Source organism: Musca domestica, unplaced genomic scaffold (genome assembly GCF_030504385.1).
Source record: "Musca domestica strain aabys unplaced genomic scaffold, Musca_domestica.polishedcontigs.V.1.1 25, whole genome shotgun sequence".
Classification (NCBI taxonomy): domain Eukaryota; kingdom Metazoa; phylum Arthropoda; class Insecta; order Diptera; family Muscidae; genus Musca; species Musca domestica.
This window is the reverse complement of record NW_026712277.1, coordinates 317,884-341,435: the sequence shown is the minus strand read 5'-3', so window position 1 is coordinate 341,435 and position 23,552 is coordinate 317,884. Positions and strand designations below refer to the sequence as shown.

Genomic DNA, 23,552 nt, shown 5'->3' with positions numbered 1-23,552 from the left:
GATTATTCCGAAATATTAGAGGGTGCACTATTTCAAGATACAACGTTGTACTTTTCTTACACCCTAATGTGGTTATTCCCAGGTCTTCAATTGGTATTTTTTTAAGAAATTTTAAAATCAATTTTTACAAACCGATTTCTATGGTCCAGACTCCTTCTTCATAAATAATTAATAATAATTAATATTTTAGATGTCAAAATGTCAAAGTTTTGCGTAAGTTTTCTAAAATCGCGCACAAAATAAAATTGAGGTTAGGTTGAAGAAGAAAATGTTGCAGACTCAGAAAATAGATGAAAAAAATGACAAAGTATAGAGAAAAATGTTCTTGGTTTTTGAGGAATTTTGAATTTATACATGATTTGCAATATTTTTTGTAAAATGCTATTTGTTGTTGAAAAAAAAAAATAAATATTTTTTGTATATCCATCTGGTATTGGAAATAATGTTTATTTTTGGGGCATTTCAAATTCATTTAAATGTATGTATGTGTTACCAGCAATATGTGTGAATATTATTAAAAAAAATTCCTAAAAACTAAAAAAAATATTAAATTGAAAAAAATAATAATAACAAAACATTCTATATTTTTATGTATAATATTTACGGTTAAAAGTATAGAAAAAAAAACAAAAAAATATATAATACATACACATATATATATTTTACCATTAACATGTCTATAATTAAATTTGTTTTACTGTTTGTTTTTTTTTTATTATTTACCAACAAGTTATTTAATTTTGTTTTTTTTTTTTCGTTTTTTGCAATCTTTGAGACAACTACTTAATAGTTTTTTTTGTTAAATTTCAATTTTTATATTTTCAATTTTTATGTTTAGGTGTTTGTGATTTTTTATTTTTTGTTTTAAAGCATAGGTACAAATGAGTAGAAAAAATACTTATACAAATTATCAATGAGGTGGAGGAGAAGGGGAGAAGGATGTGTTGGAAAATCACTTATTTGTTTTTTTTCTTGATTTCTTTTTGTTGTTTTTATTTATATCTGTAGGTATTTTGTGAAATTGCATTTGCATATATGTATGTTCTAGGGGGGTTATGGAGTATGTAATAATACATATGTGTGTCTTGCTGTTGTTGTTCATTGCATTTTGTTTGTTATAATTTTAGGTTTCCTTTTCAGTTTTTTATTTAATTTTGGTTTTTATTTTTATAATGGCAACAAGTAATCCCAAAAAATTCAAAACCAAACTTTCAAAAGCATTTGAAAAGGGTAATTCAAATGTCTAGTATGTCATATTGCTTGGAAATTGAACAATGCTATCATCTTCGATTATGCATCTGTTTTATAACATTGTGAAAAAACCAATTTTGAAATTGTTTTTAGTTTTCAAACACAATAAAGAAGTATGGTAATTTAGATTTGCCAACCATATTGTACACTTATAAATGTATAAAAAACACTGTTATACAATTTTTTTTTTTGTAAAAATTCGATCTATCCAATCCAATTTTTTTTTAAATTTAAATTTTTAAATCACTTTCTAGGACATTTTTGAAAGGTTTTTTTTCAGAACCATGTTTTAATGATACGCATTAGATTGTGTACTTTTATGCCTTTATTTCCACATATCGGAGTCCTTTAAACAATTAAATCTCTTCTCGGACATGCAAATTTCGGACAAATCACTTTTCAGACGATTGATAGTGGGATTTTTAGATTTCATGCTTTAATACATTTTTTTAGTTTTCTTTTCTTCAACCACTCCGTCCAGTCCGTCCGTCCAGTGATTCTTCTGGAATTCGAAACCTCAACGAAATTCAGCTCAGATATACAGAAATACCAATTCCCATGGTATTCTATGTTTCTCAATTCTCTGGCTCTAGACTTTAACATGATTTGCTGTATTATTTTTGTTATACAGTATTCTGAAAAGTAGCATTTTTCTAGAAAGACAGGCGGCAATCATTTCCTACTATATGAATATATTTTGTAAATTACGATCTCCCATCACTGGGTGGACCATAAGTTAAACAAAACAAATTAAATTTTTCCATAAATTTAAAAAAAAATCCAGAACATATAATAGAAAATTGCATCTCCTGCTACTGAAAATACGCTCCACTATTTCCAATTAGAATTCTACAGAAGTGGTTGGCAAGTACATGTGTGCCGTAGTTGCCAACTAAATTAAGTTGTCATAATAATCATTCTTCATAACATACGATTGTCTGCTAAACTTTCCATTAGTGCAAAGTTAATAACGGTAAAAATTCTTTCTCTTTTCTTAGTGAGAGTTTTATTGGTTGAAAAAAAAAAACGGTAAATGTTTTCTCTTTTTGGTGGCAACAAAACATTGCCAACCACCTGAATAAAATACCTATCTCCATTTACATTAGCTTGAGCTTGTCTCTAAAGAAAATTCCACAAATGCAAAAAAATAGTCATATAACTGCAATTGATGTAATGGAAATTGGCTTGAGATGAGATTTTACTTATATTTTTTTATTTTACTAACAGACAATTTCTAGTAAAAAGTGTTATATTTTGGGTTAAAAGACAGACCTATTGCCCTTGACAGGTAAATGCAACATTGTCTGAAGTCGAAAAAGGCAGATGTTATATTTGGAAAAATAATTACCAGCGAAATAGGTAGCTAAATCGCACTAAGCAGGTATTTTAGAAAACTACCAAAGTGTTTTAAAATAACAAAATTTTACGCACAGCAGTTACCAAAAAACATTTGTTTGATTGAAAACAATTACAATACATTGTAGAACAGTGTTTGATATACTATTTTGTTTTTCTCAGTAAAAGAAAAATAACCATACTTGCCGTTTGCGCATGCGAAATGGGTGAATACTGCTCCTGCTGCTGTTATTGTAGTTGTTATTTTAATAACTGCCATATTGCTTGCATAGATGACAACGACAACAATAGTGGCCGTATACCTTTGCCAATTCATCTAATCACACAAGATACACATAGCTTTGAAGCACTTATACAGTCGTCATGACAAAATGCTCCACACGACTGACAAATGACCATTGCATTTAAGGAACAGGCACAATTATGTCCATCTGAACTGTTGGTATTTGGACTGCTGTTGCTATTACTACTACCACTGTTACAGCCGCTGTCAATAGTATGCTGGTGCTGCTGATGTGAATGTTGAATTTGTTGTGTTGTGGTTGTTGTTGCGGCGACGGCAGCTGAATTTCGTATGCCACCACAATTTATACCACCCGCCGGCATGGCAGAGGCTGTGGTTGTTGTTACAATGTAATTACCACTGGCATCCATTAAGCCTGATGTTGTTGCATCACCAATGCCTTCAATATATAGATTTCCTAAAAGTAATACATAATATTATTTACAAATGTTTATATATTTCTTTAATTTAATCATTTCTAGTATGACTCTTTTTTTCATTTTTTAGAATTTAATTAGTTCAATTTATTTCAAAAATGAACAATCTCTGTATTTTTTATTTTATTTTTTTTTAATTGAGTTTTTGGTGATGACGATTGTTCGATGTTTTAAGTAGTGTGAAGCCTCCCTAGTGCGTTGGCAACACCGTTTAGCGATAATTGTAGAACAAATGTTCTGTATTTCATGTGTGTGTGTGTGTTTCCATAGATTATTTAGTAAAATTTGTTAGATAATAATTTTTGGAGGTAAGGCATTAATAAAATATATCAAAAGTATTATGTTTGAACATGATTTTCTAGCTAATTAGCATATATCATATCATGTGAGACATCCTTATGTTTTGGCAACACCTATTGATAACAGCAATTGAAAAGCCGTTTGTGAGGAATTTTGTTTTTTTTTATGCATTACGAAAACGTTTATTATTTAAAATTTATTTTAAAATTATATTAAAAAAAAGATATCAATGTTTTGAAAGCGAAATATAAATTTCATATAAAAGCGTTCCATTTGGGTTGGCAACTCCGTTTTATGACGGTGAGTGGTAAACAGTTTTTGGCGGCATTTTTCGTGCTCAAAGACATTTCTATTCTTGAAATATGAAAAACAACACCGATATTTGCAAATTTATATATTATCAAGTCTTGATAATAACCCAAAAACTACAAAATAAAGTGATTTACAAGGCCTGTGACTTGCATGTTACAAAGCCAAGGTCCGCCACCTTGGACACTCAGTAATTAGACCCAAGGCTTTACAGGATACCCATAAAATCAATATTCTCATGAACTGCAGTCTAGGAACCCTTTCTGCATAAGTTACCTTTAATAACGATTTCTATTTCTCAAAAAAACGAAAGTTTTTGAGAGTTTTGAAAAAAACTCACCTGTGGCTATATTTCGCCGCACAATTTGTGTATTTCCTGTGGCATTTGGTGTGGTGGTCGTACATACTGTTGTATTGTTATGAATATCTTGCAGTGAATTCAACAAATCCACATCTACTGAGGCAGGACGCCCGCGTCCAGTTATACCATTCATGCCATGAAGTTGATTCTGCAAAATTTTGTTTTGGATTTTAGGTATTATACATATAAAAAACTGTTTTCTTTTAGTCTAACCTGATTTTGAGGAACTGGTGGAGCACTGGAAGCACGTGGAGCTTGATTGTCGGCCGCACCAACATTGGCACGATGTAAAAGCACATACTGTCCATTGCCGTTGTGATGAATGTCGTGTGTTGTTATGTGTTGACCGCCACCGACAAGCTGTGGTTGTTGCTGACCACCAGCAGATTGTTGCATTATTGTCACTTTTTGGGCGACCCCACTAACAGGTGTGGCAACGGCCGTTAAATTGGCATTTTGTAACACCGCTGTGCCCTGATTGGCAAAAATGTGACGTATTAGGGTGGGTGATGATTTTCGTTGGACATATTTTTTACGTGGAAACCCCATGCGTGGCCCAATGACCTAAAAAAAGAAGAAAATGTAAATTGTATGGGTATAATTTAAAAATAATTTTTGATAAAACCTACCTTATAAACCCCCGGTCTTCCCACACCCATGACATTGCTGGGCAAGGCTGTCGCTGTTGTATTGTTTGCCGTTAGCGTATTTATGATTACGTCTTCTGGGGTCTTGAGATTTCCTGTGGCCGTTGCCACCACAGTCGTTGTCTTGGCTGTTGTTGTATTGGCATTCGAAGTTTGTTGCTGCTGTTGTTGCTGGCTCAACAATGCTGATGGTGGCCTTAACTGAGCCTTTAAATTTTCCCTATTGGGGCTATTTTGTATAACCGCCTGACATATCTGATAGCTGCGCTCAATATTTACCGCCCCAGGTGGCAGTTTATTGGTTGTTGATTTCCTCCCCTTGCCAGTGTTCGAGGCCTTGGCGGCTGGCCTTTGTTGAGCAATGGTTGTAGGCACTCCAGATGGCGCAAATGTCTTGAGTACATTGACATTTATGTTTGTTGTATTCAGATTGTTGTTGGTGTTGCTATTGTACAGTGCATTGGAGGCAGTGGACGGAATGGCAACTGTGTTGGAGCCGGCGGTGGCAATACTTGCAGGAATTGTGGCATTACGCGGGCCCATAGATATAATACTTAGCTGCTTTGAAATGAATTTGGGAGTTAAGGTGGTGGTGGTGGTGTTGTTGCTGTTGTTTGGATGCGTTGCAGATGAAGATGGTGATGACGCTGGGCCTGTTTGGGAGCCATGTGATGATATCGATGATTGATTGTTAACATTTTGAAATGGATTTAGGTGATTTTGTTGTAGTTGTTGCAACTGCTGCTGCAGCTGAATTTGCTGGGAGGTTAACAAATTATTAGAGTGCTGCTGCTGTTGTTGTTGGTGGTGTTGGGTGGGAGAAGAGTTACTTAAATACTGCCTGGCCTGACCTGTTATATTGTGTTGCAATGGTGAGGCTTGATGTTGTTGTTGTGCTGGTGTTTGTTGTAAGGAAAACTGTTGAATTTGTTGATGATGTGTTGAGGCATCAATGTGGGGCTGTTGAACCACTCCAGCGGCCGCAGCAGCAGCTGCCGCCGCCAGAAAATGCTGGCCATTTGTGTTATGTATTACCGGCAGTATCTTCTGGGCCAATTGTTGCCTTTGTTGTTGCCGGGCGGCAAATGTTACGGAATTTGCCGGTTGGGCAGCTAAAACGGCAGCCGCTGCTGCATTCGTCTGGGGTTGAAATGAAAATCGTTGAGCAGCCTGCTGTAACAACTGCTGCTGTTGTTGTTGTATTTGCTGGGTTGTGGTGTGAGCAGCAGCAGCATGATGATGATGATGTTGTTGTGCTGGTGGTGATGGTTGTACCAAAAAATTGCCAATAATTTGACCATTTGAATCAACCAAAATTTGTCTTTGGGGTGGAGTGTTGTGAAGAGATTGTGGACTGGGAATTTGCTGCTGTTGTGCGGCATGATGTTGTTGCTGATTTTGTAGAGATTGGTGCTGCTGCTGCTGCTGTTGTAACTGCCCCAAGGTGTTCGGTGCAATGTTGGGCGTTGTCAGACTGCCAGTGCTGCTGGAGCTGCTACACATACTAATGTCATTCATGCTGTCATTGGAATTGGTGTTGGTGGTTATCACCGTGCTAGTCACTTCCATTTCTGTTATGGACATGGGGACATCGGTGGCCATCATTTCATTAGAGGAAGTTAGCTGAAAACACACAAACAACACTCAAATAAATCGAAGCACTTAAACGCATACGCCATGAACTGCACTTACCTCTCCAACATATTCATTGATTTGTGAAAGTTCCTGTTGTTGCTGCTGCTGTTGCTGGTGGTGTTGCTCCAGTTGTTGCTGCTGCTGCTGTTGATTATGAAAGGCATCTTCCAATTCGGCAGTCTGCAATTGTTTGAGCTGTTGCAGCTGCAGTAATTGTTGATGTTGTTGCTGTAATTCATCAACTATGTCCCGAACGGCATTGCTGGCCTCCATATCCTCAACATCATCGTCATCATCGGGAACCTCTTCTATTGTATGTTCCTCTTCTACGACGGCCTCATTATGGTGATGATGCTCTTCCAAGATATTATTTGCATCGATCTGTATGTTATGATTATCATCCTGAATGACAACTTCATTCCCGGCCGTCGATGTTTGTTGCAAGATATTGCAATAATTGCTGGATTGTGGCTGCTGCTGCTGCAGCTGTTGATCATCTGCGTTTTGTATTGAGGATGAGGATGACGGCATAGCAGCAGTATTTATGCCCAACTTGAGGCCTCCAAAATTCCAATCATGATTCAGATGGTGAAAAACATCACTTACTGTGGGCTGTTGATGTTGTATGGCCTCAGCCGAAGCAGCGGCAACAGAGACGGATTGCGTCGATGCTGGGTTTGTTTGTGTCGAATTCTCCTTGAGGATGTTGGCGGGAGCCAAGGATACAACAGATGTTGCCACTGCTTTAATATTATTCAATGGGTTCGAAGACGAAGATGAAGGCGCTGTAAAAGATGCTGTCGTGGATGCCAGTGTAGATGTTGAGGTCAATGGCAAAGAATCGGCCGATAATGAAGATGATGATGTTGTTGTCGTTGAAACAGCCGATGATAACGTTGTCGTCGAGGTCATGAGATTACTTTCGTCTGTGGTTTCATCGGGTATAATAACTAAAGGTAGGATACAATTGTTTAAAATTGGTTAGATATAGAGGTAAAAGGGAGTCCAAAGAGAAAAAAAGGTTTTAATGGCTAAAATGGGATGATGAAGTGTTTTAAGACTTACTGCGATGAAATGAGGAACAAAACAAATGTGGAGATACAGTCGAACAAAATTAAAATGTAGTTGGTATTTAGAAATATAAGTTATGGCAAGGCGAAAGGAAAATAGGGGCAAACTTAAATCTAGGGTCTGCTTTAATGAGTCGGAATTATCTATTAATTTATTAGTATAGTTTTCTATGCTTTGTTATAATACCAGAAATCGTAATTATCCTCTAAAACCATGTAACATTCCTTAGGGAAAACAGGCAGGACAAAGAGTGGAAAAAAATATAACGTGCACGTGTTGTTCTGTTGCTATTTGGCGACTTTTAGGGGCGAGGAAAAACAACCAGTGATTATTTTTCATAGCTAACAATTAGGGTATACGTTTTCCTGGAGGTACGTCTGGACTCACCTCAACCCATCCCTAGACAAAATTGGTGGGGATCGACTATATGAAAGCCCCCACCACTACCCGTAACAAATATACGTCTATTTTAGAAATTCGAAGGAATTGGTAGAGATACTTAATTTCGACCACAACCACCCCAAGATTAGTAATACCTTCACTTTTTTCTACTATTCTTTCTTTCTTCCACTTCCTTCATTAGGATGAACACAATTGAGCGGCACCAAGTCTTCGAGTGGAGCTGTTACCAAAAGGCAACCGCGAGTCATTTAACCTAACATAACCCCAAGATCCTAGGGTCACATTCGACAGCAGGTATCAACGACAAAATGAAAAGTAGAAATAAATTCCAATTGTGGACCTCTTATAAAGCGATACGTCGGCGGTTCCAGATAACATTGGTATAGAGTGGATATTGTGACATTGATAGGTATTAAATATAAAATCGGGAGCTATATCCATATCCGAACCGCCTCTAAATTAACGGACTTCAGAGATGAGAATGCAACTGAATGAGCAGGGCAAGGGATACTTTATTTCGACCACAACCACAACACCAAGATCCCGACAGCTTCTATCGAGGAACAAGATCAACAAAGAGAACGCGCTTGGGATACGGATGAGTAGATTTTCTTGATCTCTTAGTAAGCGCTAGGTACCCTTGTGGTTAGCTATGTGACTCCAACATAAAGATGCAGATGCCCTCCTCCATTGAGAACTCCATGACACAAAGCGACCATCTAATGAGGAGACGAAAGCTATTCCCTGTTTGGAAGTCACCCAAAGCCTTATGATATAAGAGTGGCATAGAGAGAGCTTCTAGAAAAAAACGCCTCTGAGTGGTATTTATTCTCCTCCCAAGCGTGTCAGGATGGACCTACACGATATAGAGAGGGAGATCCACCAATATTAAAGGAAATGAGGGAGCTTTCAGACAAAAAAAACCTATTGGGCAGGTCTGAGTGGTATTCGCCGATATTATCAACCATTACAGTATGGATTCCGTTCTCGGAGTCCACCGTTCATCCATTGCAACTGAAGAATGTCGTGTGACAGATAAAATAAAGGAATTTTTAGCCCAATTGTTGCAGTTGTTTAAATTCGTAACTTTTCAGCTTCCTCCCCGCCAAACATAAACAACCCATTTTAGTGGATTTTTGGCTAGATTTTTGGAGTAGCTAAATTTTTAAATCAAGATGTATGGACAGATACGACCTACATGATATAGAGACAGAGATCCACCAATATAAAAGGAAATGAGGGAGCTCTTAGCAAAAAAAAAAAAAATAAATAATCCTATTGGGTAGGTCTGTGTGGTATTCAACATTATTATTAACCATTACAGTATGGAGTCCGTTCTCGGAGTCCATCGTCCATGCATTGCGGCTGAAGAATGTCGTCTGGCAGGAAAAACAAAGGAATTTTTGCCCCAATTGATGCAGTTGTTTAAATTCGTAACTTTTCTGCTTCCTCCCCGCCAAACCTAAATAACCCATTTTAGTGGATTTTTGGCTAAAGTCTTACAGAGTAGCTACATAAAGTCTTACAGAGTAGCTACATCAATATAAAAGGTAATGAGGGAGATTTTAGACAAAAAATAAAAGCCTATTGGACAGGTCAACCCATTTCAGCGGATTTTTGGTAAGGTCATGATGTAAGGACAGATACCGATTAACGCCCCATATATACAGCTGCTACAACATTTGATTTCATTAATAACCAATACACATTGTAACAATTTTCAACTGTATCCTTGTGAATTTCAAATTTTGATATATATGTGTGTTTATTTTCATGCAGCTAAAAAGATGGCGGGGTGTACATAAAATAAAATAAAAAAGTGCAAACAAAAATTTTATTTTCAAATTAAAAAAAAAAAAAAAATTCAAGACATATCTACGTAATATTCATCCAGTGAATATGGGAATAACAATTGGCAATTGTTAACAAACATAATCAATAATCCATATTTTTTGAATAATAATATTTATATAATTAAATATTAGTAGAATAAATAAGATGCCATGCCAACAACATAATACCAAAGCAATAACTAAAGCGTTATTCGTTCATGTGTTCTTAAGCCTAAGAAAAACTTAAAATAAAACAACTCCAAAAAAAGCATAATAATAATAATGAGAACAAAAATGTTGTAGTGTAGGTGCAGGAAGCAGGAAAATAATACGAGTGCAAATTAAAAATAATTTTAATACATTCTTCTGTTCTGTTTTTTGTTGCTATATGGTAAATATAATCTTACCACGATCAAGGGAGTTAGTAAATAAAAAATCATCTTCGTTTACAACACTTTCAGCGGCAGCTGGTGTGTCGTCCACCGTTGCTGTGTCAGTAAGGTTGTTAGTAGGTTTCTCAGATTTAGAATCTTTGGAAAATTAAAGAAAGAAAAAACCGGTCAGAGAAATAGATATTCACAAAAGGGTTAAGAAAAAAAGAAACCATAGCATGTCAGATTTATGGGAGATTTTGTGGAAAATCAAAATTCATTGACTTACCAGTACCACTGTCGTCAGTACTAACTTCAGCCGACTCTAATACGTAATTTTCGGCATCATTGAATTTCTGTTCGATAATATCTTCATCTTCTTCGTTGTAGCCATTGTTTGCCATGGCTGGGTTTTCATAGTTATCCAAGTTTAATGACAACTCCAATGTGGTGGTGGAGTGCTGAGATGAGTGTTGGTGGTGCTGCTGTTGTTGTTGGATATCTGGGGAGCTGGCCGAAAATGAAAAATATTGACTATGGTCAGAATTTGTGTGGTGTGGAGTTGTTTGGTGGTTGGCCTCATTTTCGTTTTCATTAACATGTTGCTCGTGTTGTTGTTGTTGATTATCACAGGTACTGTTCACAGTTGTTGATATTGTTGTTGTTGTCGATAAATTGCTGGCAATGCTGGTGTTGGCAACATTAACATTTTGTCTATCATTTGTAATGGCATGGTCCTCCTCTTCGTCCTGATCTACTTCTTCTTCTTCGTCCGTTTCATCCTGGTCGTCGACCAAATTTTGTGTTGTTGGCTCACACACCATTACCTCGTCTTGAGTTAAATCATGGCATATAATTTCCCTTGCAGTGGTTTCTATTTTCAATTTTTTACTACTGCTGGGACCAGAAGCTTCCTCTTCTGCCTCCTCATGCATCTCATTCTCACTATCACTTTTGATTTCTATAGGAACATTACAGTCATCCAATATAATTTCACTTGCATCTTCTTCAGCTATTGTGGTGTCCATGATATTAGTGGCATTGGTGATTGTTGTATTGTTAGCGTCGTCTTTGCTAAAGCCTGTGTTTGGAGGACTGGCCGATGATCGTTTGGTACCACGTCTTTGTGATTCTTGGCTAGTTTTAAGGGCTAATGCCGATGTCGTTGGCTGTTCACAGGTGTAGTGGGGAGATTTGCCTTCCGATGCATTTCTATCCTTGGGTCTTCCACACTAAAATAAACAATAAAAAGTAATTAATACTTAGAGAGCAAAAAATGAACAAAAATTATTGCAAGTAAGGAACCGCTGCGTGAATTTCCTGGGGAAGAGGGTCTAGATGAAGAGAACGGGAATGTTTAATTCTCAAACTAGATTTATTTTTGAGCAAATCGGAGGCTGCGAGGGATTTTTGTAACATTTATTATTTTTTGAGACTTTAGGGTTACATTTTTTCAATGATTCCGCCAGAAGAAGTAATGATAATTTCGAAAAATTTTGATCTAAATTGACCGATTCCCTTTAAAAATTGTCAATTGCCTTCAAAAAATTTCCACTTCCAAATGCGTATCTTGTCCCTGCTCTCCCATGTCCCTCCTTTAAAAAGGTTTTTCTCGGATTGCACTCGGGTTCTCCCACTATTCTACTTACATTTTCTTGATTATATTCAGTCTTTACATAGGATTTTTCCTGCTCCTCCTCCTTAATGTTACTATCTAAACAATCCTTGGCCTTTGCAAGTGATGAAGGGGTTTCCTTTACCGCAGAAGATGATATTGAAATGGGCACGACGACCTCGGACACCGTCACTGCCACATCTGTTGAACATGATGATATTGTGGAGGACAACGAGCATGTTGGTGAATTTGAGGATAATGCTTCGGTTTTTGATGAATTCGAGGCACTGGTGGTTGATGTGGATGATATTGATGTAGTTGCGTTATCGATTATTTCTATGGATTTATTGTTGTCAGCATCACTCTTCAAATTAGTGTTGGTATTGTAGGTGGTCGTGGTTGAGGTGGAGGTTGCGGAGGAGGTGGCGGTGTTGCTTTTATTATTCAGACAGTTACTTGCGGTTGCCCGATGGAATGATTTCTCACCCCAAATTGGTTCGAAATGCTTCAATTTCCAGGGATCTAGCTTGTTTTTCTCTCTCTCCGCTTCAGTTTTCAATTTCATCTGGTTTTCTGGCGTAAATTCACCTTCCGAAAGACGTTCCCGCCATTCCAAACAGGCCCGAGCGAAAAATTCATTATTAAGACTTGATGGACCCAGTCGTATGCCTTCCGTTGGCACGGTATTCGCCGGATATTTATGCTCCATTTCAATTGCCTCGCGATCTACGCTAGGCAGTAATTGTATCAAATTGTATTGATATAAAGGTGGGAGCATGGTAAATGTTTGCTTGTTGAGCAGAGCTCTCAAATTTGTGGATGCCAAAATAGAGTCGGGAGTTTCCAAATCAATTTTACCATCCTTGGTCTGTTCAATTTGTGCCGCTGTGGACATTTTCTTCGATGATCGCCGTCGAGGTTTGATACTGAACCCGGGTATGGATGCCAAAACCTCGCGCATTGTTGAAGCTTGAGTTGTTGCAGTGGCAGGGCTGGTGGTACTCTGTGTTAAAGCTGCAGCAGCAGCTGCTGCAGCGGCGGCCGCGGCAGCTGCCGCAGCTTTTGCTTGCTGCTGTTGCTGTATACGTCGACTACTGCTAGTTCGACCCGAGGGACTGCTATTCACAACTGTTGATGAAGTATTACCACTAACCGTAGAACTCACAGCCACATTTGCTGCTGCTGTTGCTGCGGAGGGGCTTGTATTGCTGCTGGTGGTTTTCTTATCAGGTAGTATGGGTTTGACAATAATTCGTGGTACATGGCGTCTAAAGAAAAAAGTGAAATAAATTATTAAAACATATTTAAAATTTATGCTTTATTTACCCTTACCTTAGACTATGGGAATGCTTTGATGTTGATGGAGCACTACCAAGCGAATCTTCAGTAGAGCTGGTATCCAATGCCAGTGGATCTTTCTCATCCTCATCATCGATGACTGTTATGTGGCTGGTTGAGGCTTCCATATCGTTAATATTTGTTAAATAATTATTCAAATCTGTATCCGGTCCGGCATATGAATTGTTTATTGATGAATTGATAAACAGTATTCTAGCTGTGGGTTTTTCTCGCAAAGTTATTTTATTGTTGGTTGCCGACGACGCTGATGCTGAGGAGCCAGTGTCCGTTTTCATATTTCGCATAATTAAGGGACACTAAACGAGTTCATTACTTCATGTACAACCAAAACAAACTTTGCAAAATGATTATCAATTTTCCGGCCAGAACACGGCGATAATGTGCTGCTGCTGCTGATATAGAAGGAAGTTCCTGTAAAAAAGTAAACAAAAAAGAAATCTTTAAATCTACCACAAGAAACCAGCAATCGTCATTTGTAAAATTAAAATCATTTCTAAGCCACGGTTATATTTTTTGCCTTTGGCACCCTTGCAATCAGGTGTTTCCATTTTCTTCTATTTCCGTGTTAAAAACACCAACGACAAACAAACCAATATGTCCCTTCAAGATCTAAGATCTAATCGCTATATATGGTCCTCTCTGTGTATCATGGAATTAAATTGGTCACTTCTAAATTCTTACATATATCTTACGAACATTTAGTAGTGTATTGCCGAATTACAATTTTAGGTTTTCTTTCTGTCCTCCTCCTCCTTCTCGTCGACGACGACGTCGTTGTCGTCTTCTTGTGGTAATAGTTTTCCTTCTTTTAACTTGATATTCTCTGACTTACAAATAAAAAAAACTCCTTACAGTGATGCCACACATCGCTATTACTGAGAGAACAACAATAAAACGTCACGGGCCATGACAATAATTACAAAAAGTCAATTGAAACTTCTTAATTGCATTGCAGGTTGTTGTTGTGCTCGTTTTTTACCTAAATTACCTTTTCAGTTACTACAAAATCCCACAGCTGTAGAACATTTATGTAAGGCAACAACAATGAAAACAAACAGCAAGTAGAGGATATGTTGCGAAGAAAAAACGCCACTTTGTTTTTGTTTTGCGTTCACAAAATATGGCAACACCCTGTCGTTTTATATTTTTCTTTTGTATTCGCTTGTTTAACACACAATTACAACAGCAGCAACAACAATTATTTTCGCTTCCATTTTACTGCTTCATTCACTTGTTTCTCACAAAATGCTGATGGGCCTTATGCATGAATTTCTTAATTTAAAATACATTTTCATTTACTTAATTTCCAAATCCTCTAAATGCTGGTTTGTTGTATTTGTTTCTTTTCTTTTTTCATTAACCTTCTTTACACTACGTTTTACACACAAACAAAAGATAATTTTTTGTCTTTTGCTTTTACACACACACGCACACAGACCCTCATTTTAGTTGTACTTTTACACTATTTTCTTTTTGCTATTTTTTCTTACAAATTCAACAAATTGCTGTTATTTTTAATAAAATAATCATTTATTCTCCGATTTTATGTGTTATTTTAAATCCATATTTTTATTTTTCTTGATATTTATCTTCTTTTTTCCGTAGAATTTATCCCGTTCACCAAAAATACTCGAGATACGAAAAATGACCAGTGTTGCCAGTCGTCCGTAAATATATTGTCATTGCATTTGTAATGTCGTTTTAGCGATTTATTGCTTCAGTTGCGTAAAAACACAAAGATAGGCATTAAGTGTGATATACATTAGGAAATTGACAAAAAAAAAACGCGAAAACTGAATCTTACATATGTTGTGATAGGTATTTTTCCTACAAGAGAATTTCTTTCTCTTTTCAAAAATTTGAAATTAATACACACAAAAAAATTTAACATAAAAAGCCATACAAATAAAAAATAGAATTTATTGGTATTTATGGGCTTGTTTAAATGACAGGATCTACCTCGTGCTACGAACCATGAAATGAAGACACCTTTTGAATATGTACAAGTTATATTAAATTAAAATAGAAAATTCATATTTTCGACTTCAATGGGGACATATTTTCCATTTTGGAAATTTGGTAATTGTGTATGAAAAAAAAGTTGTAAATATTCAATTTTGATAGTGTGTCTATTGGTTGTTTCAATTAGAATATTGAATGTGAAAATAAAAATCGTGGTAGAATTAAGAAGGTCAAATCATGCGATCATATGTTTAAATTTGTATAAAAATATACCTTTGACAGTGGTAACATAAGGAGGTAGAACAGCTTCGTAAAACTAAAGAAATACAGCTCTGAGGCCATACCCGCTTCCTGTCAGTATTACTCAGAGTTATATGCAACAAGTTCTTTTTATTTACTTGATTTTATTTGTTTATTTTTAAAATGAGTCAAATAGCGCGAAAGATGAATGAAATGCCTAGATGTTCTCTCAAAAATGTGATGCTAAATGTTTAATCTTTCAATTCCATTGTAAATCTGGTTAGTATCATTAATGCGCCTCCCGAAATTTAATATTCTTCCAAACATTGATTTTGAAAATATTCGGTTTTTATTTTTCAAAACAATAAATACATACTGAAAATTGGCAGATGTCGGGCACATGTAGAAAAAATTTTAATCAGCTTTTAACTCTTACCTTTTTATTGTACCATGTCTTTGACAACGTTTCATCATGAAAACATATTTTCAGGAATCCTTTGTATATACAAAATTCAGATATGGGGACCTAGTTTTAAAGCAGTTAAATTTTAGGAGGCAAACTAGAGAAAATGGAATACAGAAAGAATATGCTAATTTGAAATGACTGTCTTCTTAATTCTACCAGGATATATTACCTTTTATTGTGAATGTGAATTTTTGCAACGCAATTTAATAAAGTCCTACAAAATTAGTATTATTATGGCGAAAACGTGCATATTTTTGTACGCAACGTAATTATTATGGTACCTCACTGTCCAACATTTTCAAAGATAATGAAGTCAATTGAGTAATGGGTAAAAAAAAACAAAATAACAAGGTAAAAGTACGTTTATATATATAAGGGTTAACCCACTGGATTTGGATTTAAATTGTCATATCCATTACTTTTACTTCAAATAAATCCTCTCAAAGTAGGTTAACCCTACAAAAAGTTCTAACGTAAACATAGCATAAACAAACTAATAATATCTTAACAATTGTTATAAGATCTCTATTGGCTTTCCCTCCCTGTTGTAAACACAATATAAGAGGACTGGTGACCGCCAGGTGTGAAGAAGCATTCGGGATATTAATTCACTTGAACATGCCACTATTTATCACAAATGGTATCAGTATATTTGAATGTCAGCTATGAAGAAGTATTGTTTACCTCGTCTATTGGGACCCTCATTCACTTGAAGTGCCACTTTTGTTACCTTGCGAAGAAGCAGCGCTTGATTTTCTCATATTTTTGTTTGTTTAAAAAAACAATGAATTAAATGAATAATTAAATAAAGAGTTGATCGAAAAATCTCCGAAAAGACATGTTTTCCGTGTGTAAACAATCTCACCCAGCCACTGGTGTGGAATTTGCAATAACTTGTCGGTTCTTTAATAATGTCGATGAAAATGTGGTTGTTGCCGGTGCCAACATTCTCAAGGTATATCGAATTATACCCAATTTAGATGTATCACAGCGTCATGCGAAAATAAATCCCAACGAGCTACGAAATCCTCCCAAAATGCGTTTGGAGTGTTTGGCCTCCTATACCCTGTATGGTAATGTCATGTCGTTGCAAAGTGTTACCCTGACAGGATCAATGCGAGATGCCCTGTTGATTAGCTTTAAGGATGCGAAATTGTCCGTGGTACAACACGATCCAGATACGTATGCCTTGAAAACTCTCTCGTTGCATTACTTCGAGGAGGAAGACATTAAGGATGGTTGGACGGGAAGATATTACATACCCATGGTACGAGTGGATCCTGATGCTCGCTGTGCCGTAATGCTGGTGTACGGCAAACGTTTGGTGGTGCTACCATTTCGCAAAGAAAACGGCATCGATGAAATTGAATTGGCCGATGTGAAACCGATTAAAAAGGCACCGACAGCAATTATGTCTAGGACACCCATTTTGGCTTCGTATTTGATAGCTCTACGTGATTTGGATGAGAAAATTGACAATGTTTTAGATTTACAATTTCTGCATGGTTACTATGAGCCGACATTGCTGATTTTGTATGAGCCGGTAAGGACCTTTACGGGCAGGGTGGCCGTACGCTCCGATACCTGTGTTTTGGTGGCCATTTCCCTGAATATCCAGCAAAGAGTTCACCCTATTATATGGACCGTGACGGGATTGCCGTTCGATTGTTTACAAGTATTCCCGATACAAAAGCCCATTGGAGGTTGTTTGGTGACCACCGTCAATGCTATAATTTATTTAAATCAAAGTGTCCCACCCTATGGAGTGTCGTTGAACAGTTCGGCGGATCATAGCACCAGTTTTCCTTTAAAACCTCAGGATGGTGTGCGCATTAGTTTGGATGCTGCCAATATTGCCTTCATTGATGTGGACAAACTGGTGGTGTCTTTGCGAACGGGTGATTTGTATGTGGTAACATTGTGTGTGGATTCGATGCGAACTGTTCGAAATTTCCATTTCCACAAGGCTGCGGCAAGTGTCTTGACCAGCTGCATGTGTGTGTGCCAAAGTGAATATTTATTTTTGGGTTCACGTTTGGGCAATTCCCTGTTGCTGCATTTTACGGAGGAAGATCAAAGTACGGTTATCACTCTGGACGAATATGATGGCACAGACGGCAGTGGGGGAGGTGGCGGCGGAGGAGGAGCAGGAGATGAAAATCGCAAAGCCAGACGCATTGAAGATGAAGAACTTGAGGTGTATGGTTCCGGGGCCAAGACCTCGGTACAATTGAGAAAATATATTTTCGAGGTATGTGATAGCTTGCTGAATGTGGGCCCCATTAATTTCATGTGTGCCGGAGAACGTGTGGAGTTCGAAGAAGGAGGTACCACGTTAAAGCCTCAGGCCAGTCAGTTGGCGGATTTGAAAATCGATATTGTGGCCTCGGTGGGCCATAGCAAAAATGGGGCCCTTTGTGTCTTTGCCAATTGCATTAATCCCCAGGTGATTACCTCCTTTGAATTGGATGGCTGCTTGGATGTTTGGACGGTATTCGATGATGTTAGCCGAAAAATGAGCCACCATGACCATCATGACTTTATGATTCTGTCACAAAAAACGTCTACTTTGGTCCTGCAGACGGGTGAGGAGATCAATGAAATTGAAAACACGGGCTTTAGCTACAATCAGCCCACCATTTTTGTGGGGAATTTGGGACAAAATCGTTTCATTGTCCAGGTTACAACCCGTTCGGTACGTCTGTTGCAAGGGAAACGTTTGATACAAAATGTACCCATAGACGAGGGAGCTCCCGTGGTTCAGGTGTCCATTGCCGATCCCTATGTCTGCCTAAGGGTGTTGCATGGCAAAGTCATTACGTTAGCTTTGCGCGAAACCAAGGGCACACCTCGCCTGGCCATTAATAAAAACACCATCAGCAGTGTTCCAGCGGTCATTTCTTTGTCGGCTTACAAGGATCTTTCGGGACTATTTACCACGAAATCCGATGATGTTTTGAATTTGACGGGTGGCAGTGGCAACTCCCTTTATGCCGGCCTGGGTTACATGAAGGCCGAGCCAAACATGAAAATTGAAGATGAAGAAGATTTGCTTTATGGTGAATCCGGAAATGCCTTCAAAATGAACAGCATGGCCGATCTGGCCAAACAGTCGAGGCAAAAGAATTCCGATTGGTGGCGTAGATTGCTGTTGCCCGTAAAATCCACCTATTGGTTGGTGGTGGGCCGTGAAAGTGGCACCTTGGAGATATATTCCATGCCGGATATGAAGTTGGTGTATCTCGTCAATGATATTGGCAATGGCGATATTATACTCACGGATTCCATGGAGTTTGTGCCGGCAAATCTGAACCAGCCGGATAATAAGCAAGGTATTCTGCTGAATTGCATGCCCCAGCATACCAACTCCCCGTTGCCCTTGGAAGTGGCGCTGGTGGGTTTGGGTTATCAGGGAAATAGACCGCTGTTGATGATACGCACCCGTTTGGAGTTACTTATCTATCAGGCCTATCGCTATGCCAAGGGTCACATGAAGGTGCGATTTAAAAAATTAAATAGTCTCAATATGAGGGACGACAGCGGTGGCGACCAAACCATGGAAATTGATGATGATAGCTCGGAACTGGAATCGTATAACCTTCAAGAACGCTATATCAACCGGTTGAGATACTTTTCAAATATCTCCGGTTTGAATGGAGTCGTGGTGTGTGGCCCAAATCCCTATTTTATTTTTCTCACCGGCAAGGGTGAGTTGCGGACCCACAAGTACACCAATGGTCATTTGAGGAGTTTTGCCCCATTTAACAATGTCAACTGTCCACAGGGTTTTTTGAGCTTCGATACCAGCTACGACCTGAAGATTTGTGTTTTACCTCCCTACCTGAGCTATGATTCGCCCTGGCCGGCCCGCAAAGTACCGCTGCGTTGCACCCCCAAACAAATTGTCTATCATCGAGAGAATCGGGTCTATTGCTTGATTACACAAACGGAGGAGCAAACAAATAAATATTTCCGTTTCAATGGCGAAGACAAGGAGCTGACAGAGGAGAATAAAGGTGAACGTTTCATATACCCCACCATGTCAAAGTTCACCATGGTCCTGATGAGTCCAGAGACGTGGGAAATTGTGCCGGATGCCTCGATTGAATTTGAAAACTGGGAACATGTGACGGCTTTTAAAATTGTCAAATTGGCCTATGAGGGTACCCGGTCCGGTCTCAAGGAATACCTTTGCATTGGTACGAATTTCAATTACAGTGAAGACATAACTTCGAGAGGAAATATTCACATCTATGACATCATCGAAGTGGTACCCGAACCGGGCAAACCTCTGACGAAATTTAAGTTAAAAGAAATATTTAAAAAAGAACAAAAGGGTCCGGTGTCGGCCATTTCCGATGTTTTGGGTTTCTTGGTCACGGCCTTTGGCCAGAAAATCTATCTATGGCAGCTGACCGATGATGATTTGATTGGTGTGGCCTTCATTGACACCAACATCTATGTGCACGAAATTATATCCATCAAATCCCTGATACTGATAGCAGATGTTTATAAGTCTGTGAGTGTTCTACGGTTCCAGGAAGAGTTTAGAACACTGTCGCTGGCTTCGCGGGACTTTTACCCCCTTGAGGTATTTGGCATTGAGTTTATGGTGGACAACACAAATCTGGCATTTTTGGTTAGCGATGCCGAAAAGAATTTCATTGTTTACATGTACCAGCCGGAGGTGCGGGAGTCAATTGGAGGCCAAAAGCTGTTACGCAAAGGAGACTATCACTTGGGCCAGACCGTCAACACCATGTTCAGGGTGCAATGCCACCAGCGGGGTCCTGTGCAACGTCAACCCTTTACCTATGAGAACAAACATTTTGTCGTCTACGGCACCCTGGATGGTGGCATGGGTTACTGTTTACCCTTACCCGAGAAAGTTTATCGTCGCTTTTTAATGTTGCAAAACGTTATGCTGTCGTACCAGGAGCATTTATGCGGTCTAAATCCCAAAGAATTCCGAACAATAAAAATGGCCAAAAAGCTGTCGATAAATCCAAGTCGTTGCATCATTGATGGCGATCTGATATGGTCATTTGCCAATATGACAGTGGCCGAACGGAATGAAGTAGCCAAGAAAATTGGCTGCAAGACGGAGGATATTCTGCAGGATCTATTGGAAATTGAGAGAATAACAACAGTGTTTTGAAATAATTTTTTACACACAACAAATACTATTAGTTTAGTAGTTAAGCTCTGGCTGGAGCCAGCCAAAAATCAATAAAAATCTTTATATTGTATACACTCAATACAATCTTGTGGGGTGGAGTACGCAAGTACATGTGTTTTGTTATTACTATTAGTTAATAAAAAAAATCTACAATAATTATTCTATAAAATTTTGCTGCCTTGTTGATTAAGACGTTGATTCTGTTTAACATGGATTTGGCGTTTCTTTTCCTCCTTGAATGCCTCGGCATTGGCTTTCTTTTCGATTCTACGTTCCTGGCGATATTCCTTGAGCAGACGTTTACGTTCTTTCTTCTCCTCGGGCGTCTCATCCTTGGGCCGTATGGATAGAACAGAAAGTGTGGATAACACAGATTTGGCACACAATGACTTGGGGCCAGTGGCCTTACCATCCGCTTCGTTATCCAATTTTGCCAAGGCCTTGGCAGTCAATTGATTACCCTCACCATGTAAAACATGCATGGGCATGCCTGTCTTGGGATCAATTTCGATTTTATTAACCGTTGATGATGATGTGCTGGAATTTTGACGACTTCTCCGTTTGGGCTCATCAATTAACTTGGGATGATTATAAATATTTGAATAGGTAGATAAAATTGATTCACAATCCCATTTCTTCTCCTTGGGATCTTCGACTTCCACCTCAACCAATTCCTCATCGGGATCATGGTCACCCTCAACAACTGTGGCATATTTCTCTATGCGTTTCTTATCCCATTCTTTGTTGTACTCCATGATTTCATTGGATTTTTTGAAAAGTTTATAACAACCCAGGACATAGGGATGTTTTTGGCCCCAACTTCCCTCGATTTCTTCGGTGGCCAAGTCACCAAGTTCTGGATCATCATAGGTGGCATAGAAACGCTCAAAGCGGTCATCCAGCAGGGTTAGCTGTTCATTACGTCTTATCACACTGGAAGACATGGAATATTCTGTAAACTGGGACTTGGTATCGTCTTTGTCAAAACGTCTATTTCTCATTAAAGGACCCAGGCGATCCATCAGCTCCTCATCTTCCAATTCGGAATCATGTAAGTCATCTGAATCAAAGTCTTCGCCGCTCGCATCGTCTTCATAATCATCATCATCATCGTAGTCTTCATCATCGTCATCATCACCCTCACCCTCCATGGCCTTCAAAACGAAATCATCTTCCAGCTGATTTTCCTCGTCTTCGAAATCAAAATCATCATCCAAGGCCGCCACAACATCGGGATCCCAATCGGGTCTGGGTCCTGGTTGGGGTGCAGCTTTATTTAGCATACCCTCATCTTCTTCAAATTCCGTGGCAAACACTGAACTGGGCAAATTCAATTTGGGCGCAGTTGTAAGGCGGTTTTCTTCAACACGTTTTCTGGCCTGATTTGGATTCTCCACATATTCCCAAACGGTATCCATTTCGGGTTTTTTCAAATGCTGCAAATAGTTGTAGTCATCGTCAAAGTGAATGCCATATTTTTTCTGTTCCTCACGACGTTTCTCCACATCGGCTGGGTCGTTGCTAGTCTGTTTCTGCGGCTGACGGGCACCAGCCTCAACGAGAACTCTCTGTGGAGCCTCGGAATCCGTGACCAGGGGATCATGTTGACTGCGATGTACCAAATGAAACGTCACAGCATTTTTGCGATCAATGAATGCCTTCTTTCCCTTACCCTGTAACAACAATTCATAGTTTTTAGTATAAAATTGTCAACACTTTTCTTGTTTATATGTTTATTTACCATTTTTGTAAGCTATTTGCAATTGAATTTATTTTTTTTAATATTTTCTTTGAGGACTCTTTAAATTTTTTCAATCAACAATAACAAAACACATGTGGCCTGTGTTCACACCTTGGTAACCCTGTCAACCTGTCGTTTGACAATTCAATGAGAATTAGAGCAGGCAACATGTTGATAATCGCTACAGACGATATAAACGATACTATCGTCGAAATACATTTCTTTAATAAGGAGGGTACACACAATGATATAATCCATAGCATAAGAATTGGTCTGTTGCAGAACTGCAAGAATGTACAAATTTTTAATCCGATAACCGATTTTCCCTTTATGATATCGAATAAAATGGCAAATCTAGTAGATTTTTGCAGGTTCTGCAACAAAGCATATATAAGTAGATGTATCAACACTCGCGAACATTGATATGTCAATTTTTTTTTTAAAAATATCTTCAAAAATAAATGGATTTTAAAAGCTCTTCTTATAAAACACCAATCGGAGGTAGTTATGATATGCATATTTAACTTTTTTTACAAATTTCAATATTTTTAATTATTTTGTACCACCAGCTGTGTTGATGCGCCTACCTGTATCATTTTATCATCCTACAATCATTACAATACAGGGTATGCAGATAAAAAATACAACAAAGTCAGACGCCATAAGTTTTAGATTTTTTTTAAATTTTATTGAATTAAAGCAAAAAATCCCAAAAATAGCATCACATTTTAGAAG

At 38.1% G+C, this 23,552-nt stretch overlaps 3 protein-coding genes across 6 annotated transcripts; 1 reads left to right on the top strand and 2 right to left on the bottom strand.

Annotated features, from left to right (window-relative positions):
* Positions 1-1,520: 1,520 nt before the first annotated feature.
* On the bottom strand, positions 1,521-14,893 carry LOC101895298 (polycomb protein Asx). 4 transcript variants are annotated; one of them, XM_059123766.1, is made up of 10 exons: positions 14,218-14,893; positions 13,203-13,640; positions 11,905-13,138; positions 10,545-11,487; positions 10,292-10,414; positions 6,637-7,529; positions 4,927-6,567; positions 4,511-4,861; positions 4,277-4,445; positions 1,521-3,308 (listed from the first exon to the last, which is right to left on the bottom strand). In XM_059123766.1, exons 2-10 carry the CDS (start codon positions 13,511-13,513, stop codon positions 2,920-2,922), a joined length of 6,054 nt encoding a protein of 2,017 aa, XP_058979749.1. In that variant the 5' UTR covers positions 13,514-13,640; positions 14,218-14,893; the 3' UTR covers positions 1,521-2,919. The 4 variants fall into 4 exon arrangements, with proteins under 4 accessions (XP_058979749.1, XP_058979751.1, XP_058979750.1 ...); XM_059123768.1 differs by lacking the exon at positions 14,218-14,893 and adding an exon at positions 13,911-14,111; XM_059123767.1 differs by lacking the exon at positions 14,218-14,893 and adding an exon at positions 13,926-14,111.
* A 1,708-nt stretch (positions 14,894-16,601) lies between these two features.
* On the top strand, positions 16,602-21,146 carry LOC101892950 (cleavage and polyadenylation specificity factor subunit 1). Its single transcript, XM_005178792.4, has one exon. It carries the CDS (start codon positions 16,736-16,738, stop codon positions 21,053-21,055), a length of 4,320 nt encoding a protein of 1,439 aa, XP_005178849.2. The 5' UTR covers positions 16,602-16,735; the 3' UTR covers positions 21,056-21,146.
* Positions 21,079-22,953, bottom strand: LOC101892776 (protein LTV1 homolog). The gene is made up of 2 exons (XM_005178791.4): positions 22,818-22,953; positions 21,079-22,749 (listed from the first exon to the last, which is right to left on the bottom strand). Exons 1-2 carry the CDS (start codon positions 22,818-22,820, stop codon positions 21,238-21,240), a joined length of 1,515 nt encoding a protein of 504 aa, XP_005178848.2. The 5' UTR covers positions 22,821-22,953; the 3' UTR covers positions 21,079-21,237.
* Between the last annotated feature and the right edge of the window lie 599 nt (positions 22,954-23,552).

What these genes read in the sequence shown, in the direction of transcription:
- LOC101895298 (XM_059123766.1), bottom strand. Translation starts at nt 13,513, where the DNA reads ATGCGAAATATGAAAACGGACACTGGCTCCTCAGCATCAGCGTCGTCG. An exon ending in CTGAATATAATCAAGAAAAT is followed by an intron (nt 11,488 to 11,904) that starts GTAAGTAGAATA and finishes TGTTTATTTTAG; the next exon opens with TGTGGAAGACCCAAGGATAG. An exon ending in TACTGACGACAGTGGTACTG is followed by an intron (nt 10,415 to 10,544) that starts GTAAGTCAATGA and finishes AATTTTCCAAAG; the next exon opens with ATTCTAAATCTGAGAAACCT.
- LOC101892950 (XM_005178792.4), top strand. Translation starts at nt 16,736, where the DNA reads ATGTTTTCCGTGTGTAAACAATCTCACCCAGCCACTGGTGTGGAATTT.